Source organism: Mobula hypostoma, chromosome 3 (assembly GCF_963921235.1).
Source record: "Mobula hypostoma chromosome 3, sMobHyp1.1, whole genome shotgun sequence".
Lineage (NCBI taxonomy): Eukaryota > Metazoa > Chordata > Chondrichthyes > Myliobatiformes > Myliobatidae > Mobula > Mobula hypostoma.
The window spans coordinates 203,473,016-203,497,120 of NC_086099.1; the positions used below are offsets into that span (position 1 = coordinate 203,473,016).

The 24,105-nt window shown below is 37.6% G+C and overlaps 1 protein-coding gene across 4 annotated transcripts in view; it reads right to left on the minus strand.

Annotated features, from left to right (window-relative positions):
* Nucleotides 1–1,015: 1,015 nt before the first annotated feature.
* The window catches only part of wdr37 (WD repeat domain 37), a 143,288-nt gene continuing 120,198 nt past the window's right edge, over nt 1,016–24,105 (minus strand). For all 4 annotated transcript variants that reach the window (XM_063044389.1, XM_063044387.1, XM_063044388.1 and 1 more), the window contains 2 exons: nt 9,875–9,989; nt 1,016–3,359 (listed from right to left, as the gene is read on the minus strand). In XM_063044389.1, coding sequence (XP_062900459.1) covers nt 3,228–3,359; nt 9,875–9,989 — 247 coding nt within the window. In that variant the 3' untranslated portion in view covers nt 1,016–3,227. The remainder of the gene's footprint in view (nt 3,360–9,874; nt 9,990–24,105) is intronic.

A 24,105-nucleotide genomic window follows, 5' to 3' on the forward strand; every position in this document is an offset into this window, starting at 1 on the left:
CTACAACTAGAAGTCATGGGTTAAAGGTGAGAGATAAAAAGTTTAAAGGGAAACTCAACTCAGAGGGCCGTGAGAGTGTGGAACAAGCTGCTAGCACAGGTGGTGTATGCAAACTCAATTTCTATGTTTAAGAGAAGTCTGGACAGGAACATGGATAGTAGGGGTATGGAGGGCTATGGTCCGGGTGCAAGTTGATGGGAGTAGACCTAAAGGGCCTGTTTCTGTGCTGTATTTTTCCACAACTGTATAAACAGTTTTCATTAGTAGAAAAATGGAAATCTTTTGAGTCCAAAATAAATAGTATGCATTGTTTTCTGCTTAATATATTACACCTTAATTATGTACTTCATGTTTCATTACAAATCCTAACTACCACATTGAATTATTGTCATAAAAACATGTCAGATTTATCCACAGAATTTTAAGCCCAAGCATAATATTAAGAAACACGTTTATACTGCAGAAATACATCGGTTGCAAGCTGTAAATGGCAGAATTTGGCACAAGGTGTTCCAAACCAAAATTACTTAATTTTACTTCACATGTAAGTGACAGATGATTTACAAAACAAGATGCAATTTGCATTTTCTTATAAAAATATATGTGCCTTTCATGGAGAATACCCACAACCCTAGTTACCCAATCTAAAGTCATCGTATGTTTTACACACACTGCGGAAGATAATCGCCAAATAAACATCAATTAGCAAATAGCTTAATGGAAGAGATTCACTCCTACTGGAGACCACTGTGAAGTATGCCAAGAGGATGTGTATTAAAATTGCAGAGAGCTTCTGAATGATGCAGCACTCTCGAATGGCCAGCAGAAAAAGAAACCCATATGGAAACATAGATCGGCCTTGTTCCAGTACTCGCAGAGACAAACCTGTCCAGCATTGTATTATATCATGGTTTTGGGAAAGAAAAATCCAACTTAGATGAGAAATCACTGGGCTCTGTGGCAGCATCTTTACAATGCCTGTAATGGAAATAAACAGAATTCGGGAAAGACAAGCTGCATTGTATTTCACTTTTAATTTTGCACAGTTGTTTCATATTTACGCAAACACGCCGTGATGAGTGAAATGTGTACAATAGGCTTTTTCCAAAATAGAAGTCATGCACCAGTTTTTATTTTACTAAAGACAACTTACCCTAGCAATTTCTGTATTGCTTTTTGAACAAACTTCACAAAAATGTGCATACCAATAATCCAAATAGATCAATGTAACTCAGAAACACTGTCTGATTCAGCAATTTATTGCAACAAATCTGTTTTCTGCCATAGGAATACCCTTGGCAGCTTTTAGAACTGCTCATGAATAATGATATGGTCATCGCTGGATACATTCCACTTGCTTGTAAGCTGTTGTCACACTTCTGGACTGCATTTGAAACACTAGTCCCAGAACATTAAAACGTGATTTATAATATGCTCATTTAGTTCTTTAATGAAAAGAATAGCTACATTTTACGGAGTTGCCATGTAATTCAAAAGGAACCCAGTAATTTAAAGACAAGCAAACAAGAAGCCTGAACTGCATTGTTGCTTATTTAGAGTACTCTACAGTTTATGCCAAAACAATCTGCTACTTAAACAATAAAATACCCAGAACTCGACTTGTAAAGTGCCTTGTGTTGTTATGTCATCATAATTAAACTTGGCAATACAGCCGCTGCATCTATTCATCAAGAAGTTCCATGTATGGATTGTTACTTCAAAATCAACTAATCATTTGCAGATGTCAAATCCAAAACACTCAAAGATTTCAGTCTAATTTCCAGAAATAAAAGCATCGCCTGCATAAGCATAAATGCACTATTAACTCTGCCTGTGACAATGGACAATCATTAAATCCAACCCCAAAGCACAGATCATGAATATACTGCAATGGCAGATTTGGACAGAATCAAGCAGTTAATCGATTTGAGCTTTGAATAACACTAATCTTTGGGTTTAATCAAAGAAAATTATAATGAAACCAATACTTGATTATTCCAAGTCACTCTTGATACCAATGAATGTTAATGAAACTGGATTACAAGCTAAGCAGAGTACTGTAATATTTGGTCTCTTAAATGGCTGTAGGTTAAATCACTTAAAACTGAGTACTGTTGTGCTTAACCGTAATAAAATATGCAAATATGTTAAATCTGCAAGATAATTGCTTCTAAGTGATTTGAACTTGAAACTTAACCTGTATTGTGTGTTCAAATATCTGGTCATTGCAAGTAAAACTAGAAAATGTGATGTTCAGATACCAAAGTTAATGTATTTTTATATTCTTTATAGTATTCGTTAACAAAATTATTCCTTTTCATTTACTGATCTTTTTGAAGCAACCTGATGTCACTACATAATTAACCATATTTCCCATTCCCTTAGAATTAGGCTGGAGGTAGGGAGCTGCCTGTGGTTTTAACATCAGTTTAAGTCGCAAAGTTCAGAATAAACTGCTTGCAAAAAAAAACCCAACATCATTCTATATTAGTGTGCATTTTGACAAAATACATAAAGGGGTCTAGGCATAAAGGTCACCACATGATTATCTACACCACATTAAGTTACAAATCCACCAATTGTACACTATTATCAACTCATATGACAGCTGAACAGTTAATTTTCCTAATTCCAGACACTGCTGAAATTAGGGAATGAACTTAATACATATCGCACAAATGCACGGCAATAAACTGATTGTCAAATACTTACTGTATGTAAAGAGACTATTAAAGAACAAGATTTGGATGTGATGATGTGTCAAGATTGCTACATACTAACCTTGCATTTTTCAGAAGGCTACAAGTCAAATAAGTAGGATTTTCAGTAATAACAAACACACACCATTACCTGCACATAATTTATACTTAACAGAGCCTCAGATTTTTAAAAAAATGCCTTGCTCACACCACTACAGAATCCAACTATAACTTTAGTGAAATTATTTAGAGGTTTGCTGTTGAAGGTCAACCAGTTTTAATGACCAAAGAACACATAAATTACAAAAAAAAAGGAATATTTATAATAAATGCATGGTTACACACAAGACTGGTTTATTAACCAAGCACAGTTTTCATAGGCAATACATGCAGATTATGCATGTCAAGCCATATCACACCAATCACACTCTTAGCTGGAAGACTCACAGCATTAACAGCAATAGAAACATACTATGCATATAAAGAATAGAGTTCTTTCAAGTCTTTTCAGAAACACTTGATGGCATCTTATTTTTCTTGCAAAAGTGCTGGGATATTGATATTCCAACCAATAGCTTGACGATCAAAACCACAAGAAAAGAGGTTGCATGTGGGATTGTCCTCACTCCACGCTGTGCAGCACACCATACGTCGATGACCCTGTTGAAAACAAGGAAAAGAGACCAGAATAAATAAATTTTCCCTTTTGTTTTAATTTCTTCTGTAAGTGTGGTCGTCAACACTTTTTAGTCAAATACTATTTGACATTGTAGTCAAAGCTGGTTTTTAACAGCAGGTACATTAACAACATTTAAGAAGCAGTTGGAAAGGTCCATTAATAGGAAAACTTTAGAGGGATATGGGCCAAATGGGGGCAAATCAAGTTCAAGTTTAATTATTCAATTTCAAATTTAATTATGATTCACCCATACATAAATATAGCCAAACAAATCAGCATTTCTCCAGGGCTATGATGCAAAACACATTAACAGCAGCAAACAGCAGACTGCACACAGCACATACGGTTATCACTTCAGAAAACATAGAGTCACAAAAAAGAGAAAAAAATATAGCACCCAAGTCTGAGTGTAAGTTGATGGAAAGTTGTCCAGGTCCAGCTTGTACTTCCACAAAGCAAACACTGGAGAGTGCAGCACCAACGAGAGGGGCAACTCCCAACCAGCACGGACTCAAGTGCCTGCCACACCTCTGCTCTCTCCCCCACTGCCTTTGGCGTCTCTCTCCTGGGCAGCCGCAACAGACAATCTCACAACGTGGGCCTAGTCTTAGCTGCAACTGAGGCAAACAGCTCCCCCGCCAGACATGCCAATGAACCAGTATTCTATATTACCAATGCCAAACAGGGTCTTGCAATCATAATAGAAACATCCAAGACAATCACTTGTTCCTTTTGTTTGATTGTGCACTGTCTTGGCACGACAGTACACAACAAGTCCAGGTGAGAACACAACAAAAAAACACAGTAAGTTTAGCTTCATCACTATTGAGTGACTAACTGATAGGATAGTCCTGCAGTACTAGATGTTTTCAGTATCCAGCCGTGACTTGCGATTGTAAAAAAGACACAGAGGATGAACAAATACAGTCAACCTTCACTAATCCGACTACCTGTAATCCAGTTCCTTCAATAATCCAGCACTGATTATGCTTAATGTGATCCTTCTGTAATTCAGCATTTTCACTAATCCGGCACTCCTCAGCTCCCAATGGTGCCGGATTAGTGAAGGTCGACCTGTACGCTTTTGATTGGACCTGGAGTGACCACTGCATCTAAACAAGCTGCCATCTTAGAAAGGAATTTCAGTTGCTACGGACCTATTGAGCTGAAAGGTTATATGTCTTTATAACAACATGGAACAGTACAGGAATAGGTCCTTTAGCCCGTGAAGTGCCATTTTAATCTATTCCCATTTGTCTGCACATGCTCAGTATCTCTCTATTCCCTGCCCGTTCACACGTCTGTCTAAATGTCACTCTCATATCAGCTTCTACCACCATCCCTGGCAGCATGTTCCAGGCACCAACACTCCGTGTAAAATAACCTGTCTTGTAAATCTCCTTTAAACTTTCCCACTCTTACCACAATGCCAAGCCCTCTAATATTTGACATTTCCATCTTGGAACTATTCATTCCTCTCATAATTTTATATATTTCTGTCAGGTCATTCTTCAGTCTCAGATGCTCCAGAGAAAACAACCCAAATGTATCCAGCCTCTCCTTATAGCTAATTCTCTAAACTGGTAAAATCCTGGTGAACCGTTTTCACATCCTTTCTACAATGCAGCAACTAGATTTGCATGCATACTCTAAATGTGGCGTAACCCAAGTTTCACACAGCTGCAACAAGACTTCTTGCCTTTTATCCTCAATGCCCCAACTTATAGAAGTATGTTGTATGCAGACTTCGATGGGAGGTGTTCTTGAAAATACATACTGCTCTCAATAGTGACCTCACATCCATCTCCTCTACTTCCTGCACATCTGTCCTCACCCCATCTTCCCACCATCATTACTTACCTACCACCCACAAGCCTCTGCATCCAGCATATCATTCTCTGTAAGTCCAAACACCTACAAAGGGATCCTACCACTAATCACATCTTTCCCTCCCACCCCCAATTCTCTGCTTTCCACTCTCAACATAACTATCGTGACCACTTATCCCTCCCCACTGATCTTAATTCTGTGGGACAAATGCTACAGCTGCCCCTACACCTTCTCCATTACAATTATTCATGGACCCAAACAGTCCTTCCAGCTGAGGCAACATTTCACCTGCGAGTCCATCAGGGTCATCTAGTGTGGCTGATGTTCCTGATGATGCCTCCTCTGTATCGGTGTGATCTGGGGTACACTGGGGGAGCGCTTCATTGTGTGTGTTGCTCAAGATTTCCAGCGTTTGCAGAATCTCATGCTTACATACCGCTATTGGCATGCGTGATTGTGAATATATGCTCACTTTTTGTTGGGCAAGAAACTCTGTCAGTTTTAGACAAGTTTTTCTGCAAGTCAAATTTTATAAATTAGTTGATCAAATTCTGATTCCTTATATGTTGGCATTCAACAGCATCTTAAACAGATTGGAGCATTATGACCAGACAAATAGACAAACGCTCAAGCTGTGTTTCTTCAATCTACTTGATAATTGATCATTATCAGTTAATGCTTCAATTTGTTAGGTTCATCTGAAGCATACAACTTGTCAGGTCACAAATTATTCATACCTTGAACTCTTCAAACTCTACAAAAGGAATGAATCAATACTTTCTCAATGGTCTCACTTTTTAATTAAGATTCATCTAGCATAGGGCAAAGCTTTTCGTTCTAATGTCTCTTTAACATTTTAAAACGAACCATCAGATGACATCTTTGTTCCAATGAGAAGATAAAATTAACAAATCAAATTAACAACATCTCATAATCTAGTCACTTCATATAATTCTGGTTGTTCTCTGCAATACCCTTTCCCACCTCCAATATCCCTTTTGTAGTTTTTATTGCAGAAGTACATTTATTTCTCATGTAATTGCAGCCATGAATTATGAAATGGAAGGGTTTAGGATCCATATTGAGCTTTAGTGTATCTCAACTGACATATTTCCACACTCCCATAACCAATTATTTTGCTAAGCAGATTATTTTCTTTTTATTTGTGAAAATAATAGGTAGTCTCACACTATTAGATACAACACAAAAACAGGCCCTTCAGCCTATCTTGTCCAGACCAACTGAGGTGCCCATCATAGATTCGTAAAATTTTTTCCTTAAGTGTTTTTCATTGGGCATTCTGGTTCTGATTTCCAAAGAAATTCAAATCACATGTAGATCTGGCATTGATAATACTGCTCAGTATTTAACATTAGCTTTCCCTCCCAACCACTGAGCACATCTGCATGAAATGTGGTTGCAGGAAAGCAGCATCCATCATCAGAGATCCGACTACCCAGCCTATGCTCTCCTCTCGCTGCTACCATCAGGTAGATGGTACAGGAGCCTCAGGACTCATACCACCAGGTTTAACAACAGTAACTACCTCTCAACCATCAGGCCCTTGAAGAAAAGGGGATAACTACACTCATTTGCCCCATAATTGAAATGTTTCCCAGAATCAATGATTCATTTTAAAGACTCTGTTCTCGTTATTTATTGCTATTTATTTATATTTGCATTTGCACATTTTGTTGTTTTCTGCACTCCGGTTAATCTTTCATTGATCCTGTTATATTTACTGTTCTGTAGATTTGCTGAGTATGCCCACAGGAAAATGAATCTCAGGGTTGTATATAGTGACATGTATGCACTTTGATTATAAATTTACTCTGAACTTTGAAGGTAATGTATTCAGATTATATGAATATAGAGGCATGGAAATGCAACATTTGCAAGATCATACTTGTACAAAGGCTGACTTTAGTTTGCTACTGCTTTTCACTATTCCATATGTATATGCAACTCTCATGAAAGTTGCAATTTTACAAGCACTAGATCCTTTTTCAATTAATTCTCTGCTCAACTTTAAGGAGATGAAATAAATTTCAATACTTATCCATAGTTTCAGGGTGAAGGATTTACAAGTTTTCTTGATAACACTCAGCTTTTTGCATGCTTTGAATATTGTTATACATACAGAGGTGCTAGAAAGTTTGTGAAACCTGTAGAATTTTTTTCCATTTCTGCATAAATATGACCTAAAATGTGATCAGATCTTCACACAAGTCCTAAAACTAGATAAAGCGAACCCAATTAAATAATAACACAAAACAATATACTTGTTTGTTTATTTATTGAGAAAAATAATCAAATATTACATGTATTTGTTGGGAAAAGTATGTGAACCTTCCATGCATGAGCTGCTTGCTTCAGGTCCTACCACAACGTTTCTATAGGGTTATGGTCAGGACTTCGACTTGGCCATTCCAAAAAACATATTTCTTCTTTTTAAACCATTACATTGTTGATTTACTCTTGTCTTTCAGATCATTGTCTTGTTGCATTATCAAACTTCTACTAAGCTTCAGGTGATGAACTGCTACCCTGACATTCTCCTGTAAAAATGTCTTGATATAATTTTGAATTCATTGTCCCCTCAACGATTGCAAGCTGTCCAGACCTTGAAGCAGCCCCAAACCATGATGTTCCTTCCACCATGCTTCACAGCTGGGATGACGTTTTGGTGTTGATGTGCAGTGCACTTTTTCCTCCAAACATAGCACATGTGCATTTCTGACAAAAAATTCAACTTATGTCTCATCTGTCCACAGAACATTGTCCCACAAGTGATGTAGAACATCCAGGTGGTCTTTTGCAAACTTGAGATGTGCAGCAATGTTTTTTTCGAGAGCACTGGTTTCCTCAATGGTGTCCTTCCATGAACACCATCCTTGTTCAGTGCTTTTCTTATAGTGGACACATGAACAGAGACATAGAAACATAGAAAACCTACAGCACAATACAGGCCCTTCAGCCCACAATGTTGTGCCGAACATGTACTTACTTTAGAAATTACCTAGGGTTATCCACAGCCCTCTGTTTTTCTAAGCTCCATGTACCTATCCAGGACCCTATCGTTTCCACCTCCACCACGGTTGCCGGCAGCCCATTCCAGATCCTCACCACTCTCTGTGTAAAAACATACCCCTGACATCTCAGCAGGCCAGGCAGCATCTCTAGGAAGAGATACAGTCGACGTTTCGGGCCGAGACCCTTCGTCAGGATCCTGACAAAGGGTCTCGGCCCGAAACATCGACTGTACCTCTTCCTAGAGATGCTGCCTGGCCTGCAGTGTTCACCAGCAACTTTTATGTGTGTTGCTTGAAATTCCAGCATCTGCAAATTTCCTCATGTTTGCCCCTGACATCTCCTCTGTACCTACTTCCAAACACCTTTAAACTGTGCCCTCTCGTGTTAGCCACTTCAGCCCTGGGGAAAAAGCCTCTGACTATCCACATGATCAATGATCATCATCTTATACACCTCTATCAGATCACCTCTCATCCTCTGTTGCTCCAAGGAGAAAAGGCCAAGTTCACTCAACCTACTCTCATAAGGCATGCTTCCCAATCCAGGCAACATCCTTGTAAATCTCCTCTGCACTCTTTCTATAGTTTCCATATCCTTCCTGTAGTGAGGTGACCAGAACTGAGCACAGTACTCCAAATGGGGTCTGACCAGAGTCCTATATAGCTGTAACATTACCTCTCAGTTCTTGAACTCAATCCCATAGTTGATGAAGGCCAATACACCGTATGCCTTCTTAACCACAGAGTCAACATGCACAGTAGCTTTGAGTGTCCTATGGACTTGGACCCCAAGATCTGCTTTAGGAGGTTCTAGAGATTTCTGCAGGTCTTCTGCTGTTACCCTAGGATTGTCTTTCACCTCCTTCAGCATTACACGTTGTGCTTTTGGTGTGATCTTTGCAGGATGCCCACTCCTAGGGAGAATAGCAATAGTACTGAGTTTTCTCCATTTGCAGACAATTTCTCTTATTATGGACTGATGAACACTTGAGTCTCTAGAAATACTTCTGTAGCCTTTTCCAGCTTCATGCATCTCTACAATTTTCTTCTAAGGTCCTCTGAAAGTTGTTTTGATCGAGGCACGGTGCACATAAACAGATCTTCCTTGAGAAGAACAGACTCTGTTAGTAATCTGACTTTGTGCATCTTTTTTATAGGCTAGGGCACGTCTACAACCCACACCTCCAGTCTTATTTCATTAATTGGAACACCTGCTTTTGTAGAAGGCATTACCCCAGAGGTTCACATACTTTTTTCCACCAATACATGTAATATTGGATCATTTTTCTTAATAAATAAATGAACTAGTGTTTTTTGTGTTATTTATTTAATTGAATTCTGTTTATCTAGTTTTAGGACTTGGGTGAAGATCTGATCACATTTCAGGTCATACTAATGCAGAAATGGTGAAAATTCTCCAAGGTTCACAAACTTTCTAGCACCACTGTATTTTCTAAAGAGTGGTCAGTAGCAAGGTTTGAGCACAGGGACTCTATCACCAAGACGTTAAAAAATGCACCTATTCGTTTAGATACCTCTAGATAATCCCAATTCCAATAGTATGACTACATTTAAAAATCACATTGCCCCACTGGAGAGAGAAAAATTAAGTTTCAACATACAAATTAAATTACCTGACGATTGCTGCGGGGAAGGCGGGCTAAACGTACGCCTGACATATCGAATAGTCGGACCTGACGATTGTCATGAGGAAGCGCTATAATCCTCTGACTAACAGAAACACTTATCCTGCAATGAGAGCAAAGAAACACATCATGAAAATATCATTTGATTTATTCCAAAACTTTATATACGAAGCAAAGCCAAGCAAAGCAGCACAAGCTATTGGAAGAGAGGAGGAAAGGAAGAGCAGGAAAAGGTATCCCCTTCTCAAGTGACGGATTTTAAGACCCAGACTCTCTGTCATTCAGCCCCCAAGCCATCCAAGATATGAAAGGTATGTACCCAAAGAGCATACTCCACACCTTTGGTGGATATGAATGCCAGAGACTTAGATATATTACAGAGAATGGAAATAGGCCCTTCAGCCCATCTTGTCAATGCCAACTGGGATGCATTCCTAGCTAGTCCCATTTGCCTGTGTTTGGCGCATATCCCTCTAAATCACTTAATCACCTAAAGTCTGCCAGCATCTGCTCCTCTCCCTACTATTTTATTCTGGTTTCAGTCCCCTTCCTTTCCAGTCTTGATGAAGGATCTCCGCCCGAAACGTCGACTGTACTCTTCTTTTTATAGATGCTGTCTGGCCTACTGAATTCCTCCAGCATTTTGTGCGTGTTGCAAGGAGTTTAGGGGACTGACTACATCAGGGAGGTGGGAACAGAGAGTTTCAGATTGGGCAATGAAGGGCTGGCAAAGACAAGAAATCAAGGTAAGCATTTAAACTGCGACCAACATAGGACACTGAGCTTCAAGTGCCACAGTGATGGTCCAAAGGGATTACTGCACATCTTCTTGTAACACAGAAAGCACCTTGGAGTCACTGGGGTACGTCATTTCAGGAAGTACCCAACTGGCAAAAGTTTCATTTGAAGCCCATAAGATTGAAGCTTTTCAGCACAATTTAGATGTTGTCGATTTAACCCATTGAAAATCAAATTGGTGATCAGATCAAATCTATTTTTAAACTGCAATGCAGTAAAAGAAAACAGTGCTGCACGTGCTATTTCTAAGGAGTTAGTTTCAACTGAAACTAGCATGGACATGGTAGACAAATGATTTCCTTCTGCGCTACAATGTCAAGCAATTCCTAAGGGCAATATAAAATTACAAGAGGCATAGATAGAGCACCGATATCTTTTTCCCCAGGGTCAAAATGTCTGACACTTGAAGGCATGCATTTAAGCTGAGAAGAGGAAAGTTCAAACAAGATGTGCAGGACAAGTTTTTTTTAAACAGTGTGGTGGGTTCATGCACTGTCTACTGTGATAGTACAGGCAGATACAAAAGAGGCGATTAAGAGGCGCTCAGGCAAAATAGACCATATGTGGACAGAAGGGATTAATGTAAATAAATATCATTATCTTAATTAACACAGCACAACATTGTGGGCTGAAGGGCCTGCTCTGCTTCTGTACTGCTTTACATTCTATGATTAACCCAGCACACCAGGTTCCATTTTTGTTTCTCGTTAATGCTTCGGCTGTACTCGTGAAGAAACTGACTGATAAAATACTGGAAGCGAAAAAGCTAAAAATTATTTGAATTAAATGAATGCTGCAATCGGAGGACAGTTCCACTCTGCTGGCTGAATGAAATAAATAGTCTCCCTGATTTCCATGATACTGATTTACACTTTAATGTTAGTATTGAGAGTGGACAACATTTCCACTCTTTATTCCATTGGAGTATTTGCTGGGCATTGATAATGACTAAGAACCTTATATAAAAAAAACACTGCTGCCTAAGAAAGCTCTGCTGAAAAGACTTTTTAAACAAAATTCAACCTCCCACATTCAATTCCAAGACGCTATCTTAATAAGCATAATAATTAGATTTCCTTTTTTAAAAGCCTTCAAGCAACAGCAAAACACGTTAATTGTCACGATCCTTAATTGCATTTATATTCTATCAAATAACTGCAGTCAGCAACAGCTGAATGTTTTTTTTTCTGATAAAGAAATAGTAATTTTTCCAGTACTGTTCATTGTTCAGTGCCACTCCATCAAAGACATTGTAAAAGGGCTCAATCCATGTGACGTTTCCCAAGGAAAATGTTGCTACCCCCTCTGCCTCAACCAGAGCATGAGGATAGGAGGGCATCCATTTAAAACAGAGGTGTAGAGAAATTTCTTTCGCTAGGGGGTGATGAATTTGTGGAATTTGTTACCACAAGTAGCTGTGGAGACAAGGTCATTGGGTGTATTTAAGGCATTGAAAGGTTCTTGCTTGGACACAGCACCAACCTACTTATCCCACTCGACCTGCATATCAAAGTCGCATGACTATCGTAACATTGCCCTTTTGTCATGCATTTTCTATCTCTCATTGTAATTCGTTGGCCACATTCTTACGACTGTTTGCAGGTCTGTATACCCGAAGGCGAGTTAAGATGGCGCTAAACACTAACTCCTTTGCTTGCATCTTCGGAAACAGCTCTATTTCCGTCTTTAATATTTTCATTTTTCCCTTTCAGGGTTCTTTTGAAGACCCTGACCTGGACTTCACATACTACAAGCAAACTTCAGTTCTTTGCGGGAATAAAACCTTCAGTCCTGTATTGACGTTTTCGATTCTGTCTGCCTTTTACATTGTAACTCATCCTGTTGACTACAATTTTGCCCTATCAACCGCCCCTCCTCACTACACATTGCGTCTGTTTGTAAACCAGCTACCTCAACTTTAGCACTATTATCGGCCTTTCCTCCAATACTTTTTGCTTTGAAATATATGCGGCTTAGGACACGAGTCCCACCATGCTCAACCTTTTGATTCTCTACTTTGTCTGAGGTCTTACCAACATCTGCCTCCACAACCTCTCCACTAACTCTTCTGGCATTCTGGTTCCCATTCCCCTGCAACTCTAGTTTAAAAATAGCTGTCATACTCACAATAAGCAAACAGCCTTATGTGATAAGGATTTCATAAAGCTCAAACTAAGATTTATCAGAATACATATGTCACCATATACAACCGAGAGATTCATTTTCATGCAGCAGACTCAATAAATCTACAATAGAATCATGAAAAGACTGCACCAACTTGGGCATTCAGTGTGCAAAAAACAACAAACTGTGAATATACAAAAATAAAAATAAATAAGCAATTAATATCAAGAACATGAGATGAAGAGTTCTTGAAAGTGAGCCCATAGGTTGTGGGGCCATTTCGATGATGGGGCAAGTGAAATTGAGTGAAGTTATCCTCTTTGGTTCAAGAGCCTGATGGATGAGGGGTAATAGCCATTCCTGAGCCTAACGGATGAAGGGCAATAACCATTCCTGAGCCTGATGAATGAGGACCAATAACTGTTTCTGAGCCTGGTGGTATGAGTACTGAAGCTCCTGGTACCTTCTACCTAATGGAAGCAGCAAGAAGAGAGCATGACCTGGCTGGAAGGGTATCCCTGATGATGTTGCTTTCCTGCGACAATGCTTCATATAGATGTGCTCAATGGTAGGCAGGGCTTTATCTGTGATGGACTGGGCTATATCCACTACTTTTTGTAAGATTTTCTGTTCAAAGGTATTGGTGTTTCAATACCAAGCTGTGATGCAGCCAACCTTACCATAGATAACATCACCAAAACATATTTTATACCTTCTATGAGCAAAAGCTTTGATAAAGGACCAAGCTTTAGAATTTTACTCTCATCCTGCCTTTATGAATGAGTAATTCCAAAAAAATGTCAGAGTAACAGTCAGAAGTTTAGTGTAAGGTGATCGGTTCACTCCTGCCATCCCTCTACTGACCCTGTCACTTACTACGGCCATGGCTTTAACTTGGGACATAATCAGAGTTACTCAGCCTTTAATTAGAAGGTACTTCCTTGATAATCTCAGCTATACCAAAAGAAGGCAAGGATAAAATGGAATGTGGGTCATTTAGACCAATATCTGTTTTTAATGTGGATTATAGAATATTTACTTCCATCATAGCCAAACGATTAGAAGAGTTTCTACCCACACTGATACATAATGATCAGACAGGTTTTATACAACAACGCCAAACACAAGACAATATACAAAGGACACTTCACATTATGGATCATATTAAAAAAATGAAATTGAAGCAATAGTGATAAGCGTGGATGCTGAAAAGGCATTTGATTCGGTTAATTGGAATTTTCTTTACAGAGTTTTACATAGATTTGGTCGACATGACACAATTATTAAAACGATACAGGCACTATATGACAATCCTACTGCCAGGACTAAAATCAATGGATATTTATCTACTAGTTTTACCCTAGAAAGGGGCACGAGACAGGGTTGTGCATGGTCACCGATACTCTTCTCATTATGTCTGGAACCCTTAGCTCAATACATCAGACAAAATGAAGATATCAGGGGAATTACTATTAAAGGGACAGAGCATAAATTGGCCTGTTACGCGGATGACATTTTGATCTATCTAGGGCAACCAACATACTCCTTACCTAAATTGATGCAATCCTTTGAACAATATGGCCAATTATCAGGATACAAGATCAACATAGATAAAACCCAACTACTTTCATATAAGTATAGCCCACCAAGAGAAGTTGAAAGTAGATATCCTTGGGCATGGCAAACAGAGTCTGTCAAATATTTGGGAATCATTATGCCAAACGATTTGGCAAATTATCAGAATGCAATTATCAGCCTATATATAAAAAAGATTAAGGAAGAGATATAACAAGATAGAACCCAATTCATTTTCTTGGTCTCATTTCAAGGATTGAATCTATTAAAATGAATATACTGCCCAGACTACTATATCTCTTTCAGACCCTACCAATAGAGATTAACCAAAATCAATTCAATGAATGGAACAAGATGCTATCAAGATATATATGACAAGGTAAAAGGCCCAAGGTTTGTCTCAAAACTTTGCAATTAGCCAAGGAAAAGGGGGGAAGGGGTCTACCTTCTCTCACAGATTATTATTTTGCAGCACAGTTGAGAGCCGTGATATGCTGGTGCAACCCATCACATGACGCTCAATGGAAAAACATTGAGGAGGGGATACTTTCCATCCCCATACAGGCAATTTTGGCTGATAACAACCTACAAAGTTACATAAATAATACTGACAGCTATGCGTGAAATGGACTCTTAAAATATGGAAAACTATTATAAAAGAATATAAACTAGAGAGAGACACTGCAATTTTTAAATGGTGTGCATATGACTTGGATTTTATGCCGAGTAAACTGGATGCTAGATTTAAGGACGGGACAGCTAAAAGAATACAGGTTTCCCCCACCATCCGAAGGTAGAGCGTTCCTAAGAAACGGTTCGTAAGCCGGAATGTCATAAAGCGAAGAAGCAATTACCATTTATTTATATGGGATAACTTTGTGAGCGTTCGCAGACCCAAAAATAACCTACCAAATCATGCCAAATAAAACATAAAACCTAAAATAACAGTAACATACAGTAAAAGCAGGAATGATATGACAAATACGTAATCGGCAATCGCCTCTAATCTGGGCCGACATTTACATGCCGGGCGGCACCTAATTAATTAGCATGTTTATTTCGGCTTTTTTCTTAAAGATGTACTGTGTGCCTCCCGGCTACCGCTGCATTCTCCGCGAATCGCTATCTGTCTGTGGCCTGGGGGTTGGGATGGTGGGACACTGAGGTGTCACCTCATCGTCATCTGTTTCCATTAGGGCAGGCAGCTCATCTTCTCCTATGACTGCCTGCCTTGATGTTGAAGGACGAGGTTTGTTGTCTACTGTGGCTTATGTGGAAGGCTTGCTTGACTGCTGAGCCTCGCACATTTTTCTATCATACAGTTCTTTGTAAGCACTCAAACCATCTTGCAAACCTGTCCTAAACCAACATACCCTTTCAAAATTAAAGTCGTACTTTATCATTGCAGCGAAAATCTCACGCAGTAGCTTCACGTTCAGTTCCTGGACGACTTCACTTTCGCTACTGAATTCGGTTTCGGTTGTTATCCTTTCCTCTTCCAATTGCATCAGCTCTTCATCTATCAGTTCTTTTTTTTTATTGTCACTCTCTCCTTTTTAAATCTTTTTATTGAGTAAGTATACAAAAAAGGTAAGCCATATAAACATTAATACAATGTTAAAGTATAATAAAATTCCAAAAGGTATCAATACCAAAAAAAATACTACAAACAATGTAATTTAAACATAAGAAACCAAGATAACATAATAGTATACTAAATTTTATATATATCAATGGAAAAAAAGAAAAAAAACCCCAAAAAAAAACCCAAAAAAAAAAACCCACCGTGCAACTAACTAAAAGCAAGGCAAAGCAATGGGCTAACTTGAAACCAAACAGAGTTAAACTTAAAATCACGTCCTCAATCCCGACCTCCATTAAAAACAGTGAAAAAAAAACAAGGGTAAATATTACATTAAATGAAAATATCGAATAAAAGGTCCCCAAATCTGTTCAAATTTAAATGAAGAATCATAAAGGTTACTTCTAATTTTCTCCAAATTCAAACATAAAATCGTCTGAGAAAACCAAAAAAAGGTAGTTGGAGCATTAAGCTCTTTCCAATGTTGTAAAATACATCTTTTCGCCATTAAAGTAAGAAATGCAATCATTCTACGGGCTGAAGGGGAAAGATTACTAGAAATTTTAGGTAGTCCAAAGATAGCAGTAATAGGGTGAGGAGAGATATCTATATTTAATACCTTAGAAATAATATTAAAAATATCTCTCCAAAAAGTTTCCAAAGTAGGGCAAGACCAAAACATATGAGTTAAAGAGGTCCTGACGAAGGGTCTCGGCCTGAAACGTCGACTGCGCCTCTTCCTATAGATGCTGCCTGGCCTGCTGCGTTCACCAGCAACTTTGATGTATGTTGCTTGAGTTAAAGAGGCTATCTGCCCCGAACATCTATCACAGAAAGGATTAATATGCGAGTAAAAACGTGCTAACTTATCTTTGGACATATGTGCTCTATGAACCACTTTAAATTGAATTAGGGAATGTTTAGCACAAATAGAGGAAGTATTAACTAATTGTAAAATCTGCCCCCAATCATCCACAGAAATGGTAAGCCCCAATTCCTGTTCCCAATCTACCCTAATCTTATCAAATGGAGCTTTCCTAAGTTTCATAATAATATTATAAATCATAGCCGATGCACCTTTCTGACATGGATTGAGGTTAATTATCGAATCTAAAATATATGTAGGAGGAAGCATTGGAAAGGAAGAAAGTATAGTACTTAGGAAATTTCTAACTTGTAAATATCTAAAAAAATGTATTCTTGATAAGTTATATTTATTAGATAATCGTTCAAAAGACATAAGGGAACCATCTAAAAATAAATCCAAAAACCGTAAAATACCCTTAGTCTTCCAAGTTTGAAAAGCGCGATCCGTAAAGGAGGGAGGAAAAAATATGTTACCTAAAATAGGAATCGCTAACCCGAATTGATTAAGATCAAAAAATTTTCTGAATTGAAACCAAATGCGCAAGGCATATTTAACTATCGGGTTAGAGACCTGCTTAAGGCGTTTCGAATCAAAAGGGAGAGAGGAGCCTAAAATAGAGCCAAGTGTATAACCCTGAACAGATTGTAATTCCAATGCTACCCATTTAGGAATAGATAGTGTGTCCTGATCAAGTAACCAAAATTTCATATGTCGAATATTAATAGCCCAATAATAGAATCTAAAGTTAGGCAATGCTAAACCTCCATCTCTCTTAGCTTTCTGTAAATGTATTTTACCCAGTCTCGGATTCTTATTCTGCCAAATAAATGAAGAAATTTTAGAGTCAACTTTATCAAAGAAAGATTTTGGAACGAAAATTGGTAATGCCTGAAACACATATAAAAATTTTGGCAAAAAAAAATCTTAACTGCATTAATACGACCAATCAAAGTTAAATATAAGGGAAACCATTTAGATGAAAGTTGAGTAATATGGTCTATTAATGGTAAAAAGTTAATCTTAAATAAATCTTTGTATTTACAAGTAATTTTAATCCCAAGATATGAAAAATAATTATTAATCAATTTAAATGGAAATTTATAATATAAGGGAAGATGTTTATTAATCGGAAAAAGTTCACTCTTACTAAGATTTAATTTATAACCTGAGAAAAAACCAAATTGTGCTAATAACTCGAAAACAGCAGGAATAGATTTCTCAGGATTAGAAATATATAAAAGTAAATCATCAGCATAGAGTGATAATTTATGGGACTTTAATCCCCGAGTTATCCCAGAAATATTTGAAGATTCTCGAATAGCAATTGCAAGAGGTTCTAATGCAATATCAAATAATAGGGGACTAAGAGGACAGCCTTGTCGAGTACCACGAAAGAGAGGAAAAAAAGGTGAGTTTAAAGAGTTAGTACAAACCGAGGCTACAGGGGAATGATATAACAGTTTAATCCAGGATATAAATTTCAAACTAAAATTAAACATTTCAAGCACCTTAAATAAATAAGGCCATTCTACTCTATCAAAAGCTTTCTTGGCATCTAAAGAAATAACACACTCAGGAACATTTTGTGAGGGAGTATAAACGATATTTAACAATGTACGAATATTATAAAAAGAGTAACGACCTTTAATAAAACCCGTTTGGTCTTCCGAAATAATAGAAGGAAGTACTTTTTCTAGTCTATTTGCTAATAACTTAGAAAAAACTTTAGAATCAACATTTAATAAAGATATTGGTCTATAAGATGCACATTGAGCAGGGTCTTTATCCTTCTTTAGTATTAGAGAAATTGATGCTCTATTAAAAGATTCAGGAAGTTTACCAAGTTTCAGAGAAGCCTCAAAAACCCTACAGAGCCAAGGAATCAATAAAGAAGCAAAACATTTATAAAATTCAACGGTAAACCCATCCGGGCCAGGAGCTTTCCCCAGATTCATAGAAAAAATAACATTCTTAATCTCATCCATTGTAATGGAAGTATCTAATAAAGAAGACATATCCTGTGAAATCTGAGGGAAGTCTAACTTATCTAAAAAATCATTCATATATTTAGAATCTCGAGGAGACTCTGATTGATATAAAGAAGAATAAAAATCACAAAAGGTTTGATTAATCCCCACATGATCCAGTATCAGTCGATCATTTTGGTTATAAATCTGATTGATTTGAGATTTAACATAATTAGATTTCAATTGATTAGCCAGCAGCTTGCCAATTTTGTCACTGTGAACATAAAAGTCACTTCTTGATTTCTTTAATTGGTTTACAATCGAGGACGAGAGTAGTAAACTGTGTTCCATTTGAAGTTCAGTTCTTTGTTTGTATAACTCCTCAGAAGGAGCCATAACATATTTCTTATCAATTTCTTTAATCTTGTCCACAATTACCATCACTTCCTGCTTCTGTTTCTTCCTCAAAGCAGCAGAATACGAAATAATCTGACCCCGAATATAGGCTTTAAAAGTGTCCCAAAGAGTGTTAACCGAAATATCTTCTGTATGGTTAATTGTAAAAAAAAAGCTCAATCTGTTCATTCATGAAATTAACAAAGTCCAAGTCCTGAAGCAACAGCGAATTAAAACGCCATTGTCTATTATTTGGTATATTGGCCATAATTTTAATAGAAAGCTTAAGTGGAGCATGATCCGAAATGGTTATAGAATCATAATCACATTTAATCACTGAAGGAATAAGACGAGAATCAATAAAAAAATAATCAATTCTTGAATAGGAATGATGAACATGTGAAAAAAAAGGAAAAATCTTTTTCCTGAGGATGCAGAAAACGCCAAATGTCCGTCGACCCAGAATCAGAAAGGAAAAAATTAATCAAATTTGCAGATTTATTAGGTAAGGTCCGTAAAGGAGCCGAACGGTCCAAAGCTGGAGACAAACAGGTATTAAGATCACCGCCCCAGATCAATGAAAACTCGTTCAAATTCGGAAACTGATTAAACAATGATTTATAAAATTCCGGACAATCCATATTAGGAGCATAAACATTAACCAAAACTACTTTTTTATTAAATAGTAAACCACTAACCAATAAAAATCTACCATTCGGATCAGAAATAATATCCTGTTGTATAAAAGTAACTGAGGAATCAATAAAAATAGAGACGCCTCGAATCTTAGCATTGGAGTTCGAATGAAATTGTTGTCCCTTCCAGAATTTGAAAAAATGTAGTCTGTCCCCCCTCCGTACATGGGTCTCTTGTAAAAATAAAATTTGTGCTTTAAGTCTCCGGAACACTTTAAAAACTTTTTTCCTTTTAATAGGATGATTAAGACCGTTAGTATTCCAGGAGACAAAATTAATAATAGACTCCATAAATCCTAAAGTCAACCCACAACAAGGAGGATTGACGATAGGCGCGACCCACAAACCCGGAGAGGAAACAGAACATACGAAAGATACCGGGAAAAAGGACGCAACCAGTACTTCGATAATGTATATAGCCCAAAGAGAAACAAACTAAAATGTGAAGCCCCTCCCACCAACCCCCGCCCCAAGACCCCAAGGCAAAATCTAAAGCAGACCCGCCGGAAAGAAGCAAGCGCTAAAACTACCCCCATGACTTCCGGTATACACTCCCTAAAAAAAAAGGTATAAATATGAAAAAGATCAGCTAATTGTAAAACAGTAAAAAAAGTAAAAAAAAAGGTAGCTCAATTAAAATACACACACAACAGAACAAAAGCCAGAAAATATATATTAAAAAAAAACCACAATAAACCCCAAACCCATGAATAAACACAGCAACAAAAAAAAAGATTATTGACATAAAGTGGTTATAAAAAGCAAAACAGAATAAAATTTAAAAAAAAACTACAAAATTTAAGGCCACACAGGAAATACGTAAGATGACAAAAAGGAAGTAACCACCCAGAATCCCCTGGGAAAAGAAAGAAATGACGCAGTTGAAAAGAAAGTTTAGCAACCATATTAAGAAATCAAAAATAAACTTTCCTGCCCAAATAGGGCACGAAAAAGTTAAAACCAACCAATTCACAGCCTCCGATCAACGGAGATAATTAAAAAAGATAGCAATTAAGATGTTGAAAGTGAAAGTTGATCCAGATAACTCTGGGCATCCGATGGAGAATCAAAAAAACGAAGGACTCCATCTGACATGCGAATCCTTAGACGTGCAGGGTACAGCAGCGCTGGTCTTAAATCCATCTTATAGAATTCCGACATCACAGATCTGTAGCGAACCCGTTGGTCCCAGATTGGTTTACTGAAATCTTCCACGAATCGGAACCTAAGATCCGAAAAATCGATGAAACCTTTAGATCGAGCGAATCGAAACAGTCTCTCCTTGTCTTGAAAGTAATGAAAACGTAAGATAACATGCCTAGGTCTATCTGACCTAGACGAGTATGATGGGATTCTGTGAACACGATCCAGTAGCGGTGGTTGGTCAGGAAATACAGTAGGGAATGCATCTTTTAAAAGTTGAGAGAAATACTTCGTGGGGTTGTTAGATTCTACAGCTTCCCGCACCCCAATCATTCGTAAATTCTGCCGTCGCATTCTAGATTCCAAGTCAGAGTTTTTAAAAGTCAGAAAGTCAAGTTTCTTCTTCATTACATTAATTGTTTCCTCGATTTTCCCCATCTTAAGCTCACTTTGTTGCGCGAATTTTTGAAGATCAGATATAGCCGACTGATGTTCCGCAATAAATGTTTGCATCTTATCAATTGAATCGGCAATTGTCTGAAGATTAGTTGAGATTTCCGTATGAATCAAGTCTTTAACAGAGTCTGCAATTTCCGTACGAATCACCTCCCTAACAGAGGTTGAAATTTCCCTCTGAATTAGCTCCGATATAGCTTTCAAAGTCACCGGTGATTCAGTCGGGGGGAGAACCGTAGCTTTCGGTTTAACCGGAGGTTTACCATCCTTGCCGTTTTTCCCGTTCTTAGACATAGCAGATCTAAGTATCATCCAGTTGTCGGAGAATTCAGTTTAATTCAAAGCATTGTAAGAGTTGATGCCTTAATAGTTAATTAAAGTATAGCTGACCATAGAGAAAAAAAACTCAGAGGTAATGGAGCGAGTCAAGAACACGACTTCACTCCATGAGCGCTACCGGAAGTCCCCCCATCTATCAGTTCTTGGTGATGGGATGCCAAAACTTCTTCAACATCATCTTTGTCAGCTTCCACAAGCCAAACTTACTTTTTCCTTACTTCGTTCACTACGATCGAAATGCTTAATTATGTCTAGTTTTACGCTAAGTGTAACACCCTTACGAGCTCTTTTAGGCTTTTCTGATACCTTAGAACTCATCTTGCTAACGAATGCTCACAGGCACGTGTTTAAGCAATGCCGGCTAGAATGCTGTTCCGAATCCGGGGAGAGCTCGGGACGAATGCTGCCTTTTATCGGGCACTGCCTTTTTTTCTCACGCGCTGCCTTTTTTCGTAACAGTGAAAACATCTTCTGTTCGCGAAAACAGGTAACTAATGTAGGTCTTTCATAACAGTGAGGTTTCGTAAAGCGAACATTCGAAAAGCGGGGGACAACTGTAACAGCTATTTGCAATATAATGAAAGAAGGAACACTGTTCAGTTTTGAAATGCTCAAAGAGAAACACTTACTAGAAAAACAAGACTTTTACCGGTATTTACAGATGTGACAGTATGTTAATAGGACAGTTAAAAATGTAACCAAGGCAAGTACATGTCTGATAGAGCTATTTAGAAAAGCATATAATTCAGACAACAGTAGAATAATTTCAAGAGTGTATAAGAGTTTGTCAAATCTTAAAACACATTCAACTTCAAACATTAAAACAAAATGGGAGAAGGAAGGAGGGATAATTATATCTGAGGAAGACTGGACAATAATATGGAGGTATCAATGGAAGTGTACCAGTTCACAGAAATGGAGGGAGTTCGGGTGGAAAAACTTGATAAGGTATTTTATTACGCTCTCTCAGAAATCTCATTATGATAGCAACCTCCCTGTTTGCTGGAGAAATTGTAGAAATCAAAATGCAAACTATTATCATATTTTCTGGGAATGCCCCATTATCAAAGACTATTGGAGTGGGATACATAATGCCCTGCAGGACATCTTTAAATGTGAAATACCCTTAGACAGTATGACCATATATTTTGGGTATATACCTCAAGAATGGTTGAAAAGAGATAAATATTTAATGAATGTACTGCTGGTAGCTGGTAAAAAGACCCTTACCAGGAAATGATTATCACAGGAGAGCCCAACTTTAAATGTATGGATGGAAATTACAATGGACATTTACAAAATGGAGAAGATAACAGCATCTGTTAATCATAAGGTGGAACAATTTTATTCATACTGGGGAAAATGGTTTAACTACATAACACCTCATAGGCCTGATTTTATTCTCACAAGTCAATGAATATGTTGTAAAAAAAAATGATCACTCCCTACTCTGTACATGGTTTTCTTTTTTCGATTGTTCTTTCTTTCCTCTCCTTTCTATAAGTGTATACCTCAAATATTATGTAGAGATTTGTGACAAATATGATATGATATATATGTACAGTATCTGAAATACATCTTATGGAAATGTTTGTTTGATGATGAAATTCAATAAAAAATAAATTACAAAAAAAAAGGTACTTCCTCAACTTAATCAGTTAAAGGACACTTGACAGAGAAAGAATTTTGGAAAATGTGATAAAAAGAAATAAGTTTTAAATATGAAAGAGAATGCACGGCATGGCAAGCTATGTTCCCTCTAAGCTGTGCGCGTGTGCACGCGCACACGTTTTTCAACCAGTGCACAAAGGAAATTAATGTGCGCACAAAAGGTTAGTTACCTAAAATAATGTAGTAATTAATAATTATACTTATTGAAAATAATCTTCTAAATAAACACTGTTAACTAGTTAGTCGGTTTTTCAAATACCACAATGCACGTCACCAATTTACGTCACCTCACCTTTCCTGTTCTGGTTTGTACAGCTGCATCACGGCGGCAGCCATCTTTGGCGGACAGTGTTCATATTGTATAGTGTTCAAAGATCTGTTTCAAATCCTGTAGATAGCTTACTAAGTTTTTATTGAAAAAAATATTGATTCACTATGTCAAATTCAAGAGAAGCAAAGGGCATGAAGAAATTTGTTTAAAGTTGAATGGCTTAGCAAAATAATAGAAATTGCTACACCGAAGCTCATGAGGTCATGAACGTTCAGCTACGAGAAATACTTATGTATGATTCGGAAACTAGAGTTATCTGTATTGTCGTGATGTG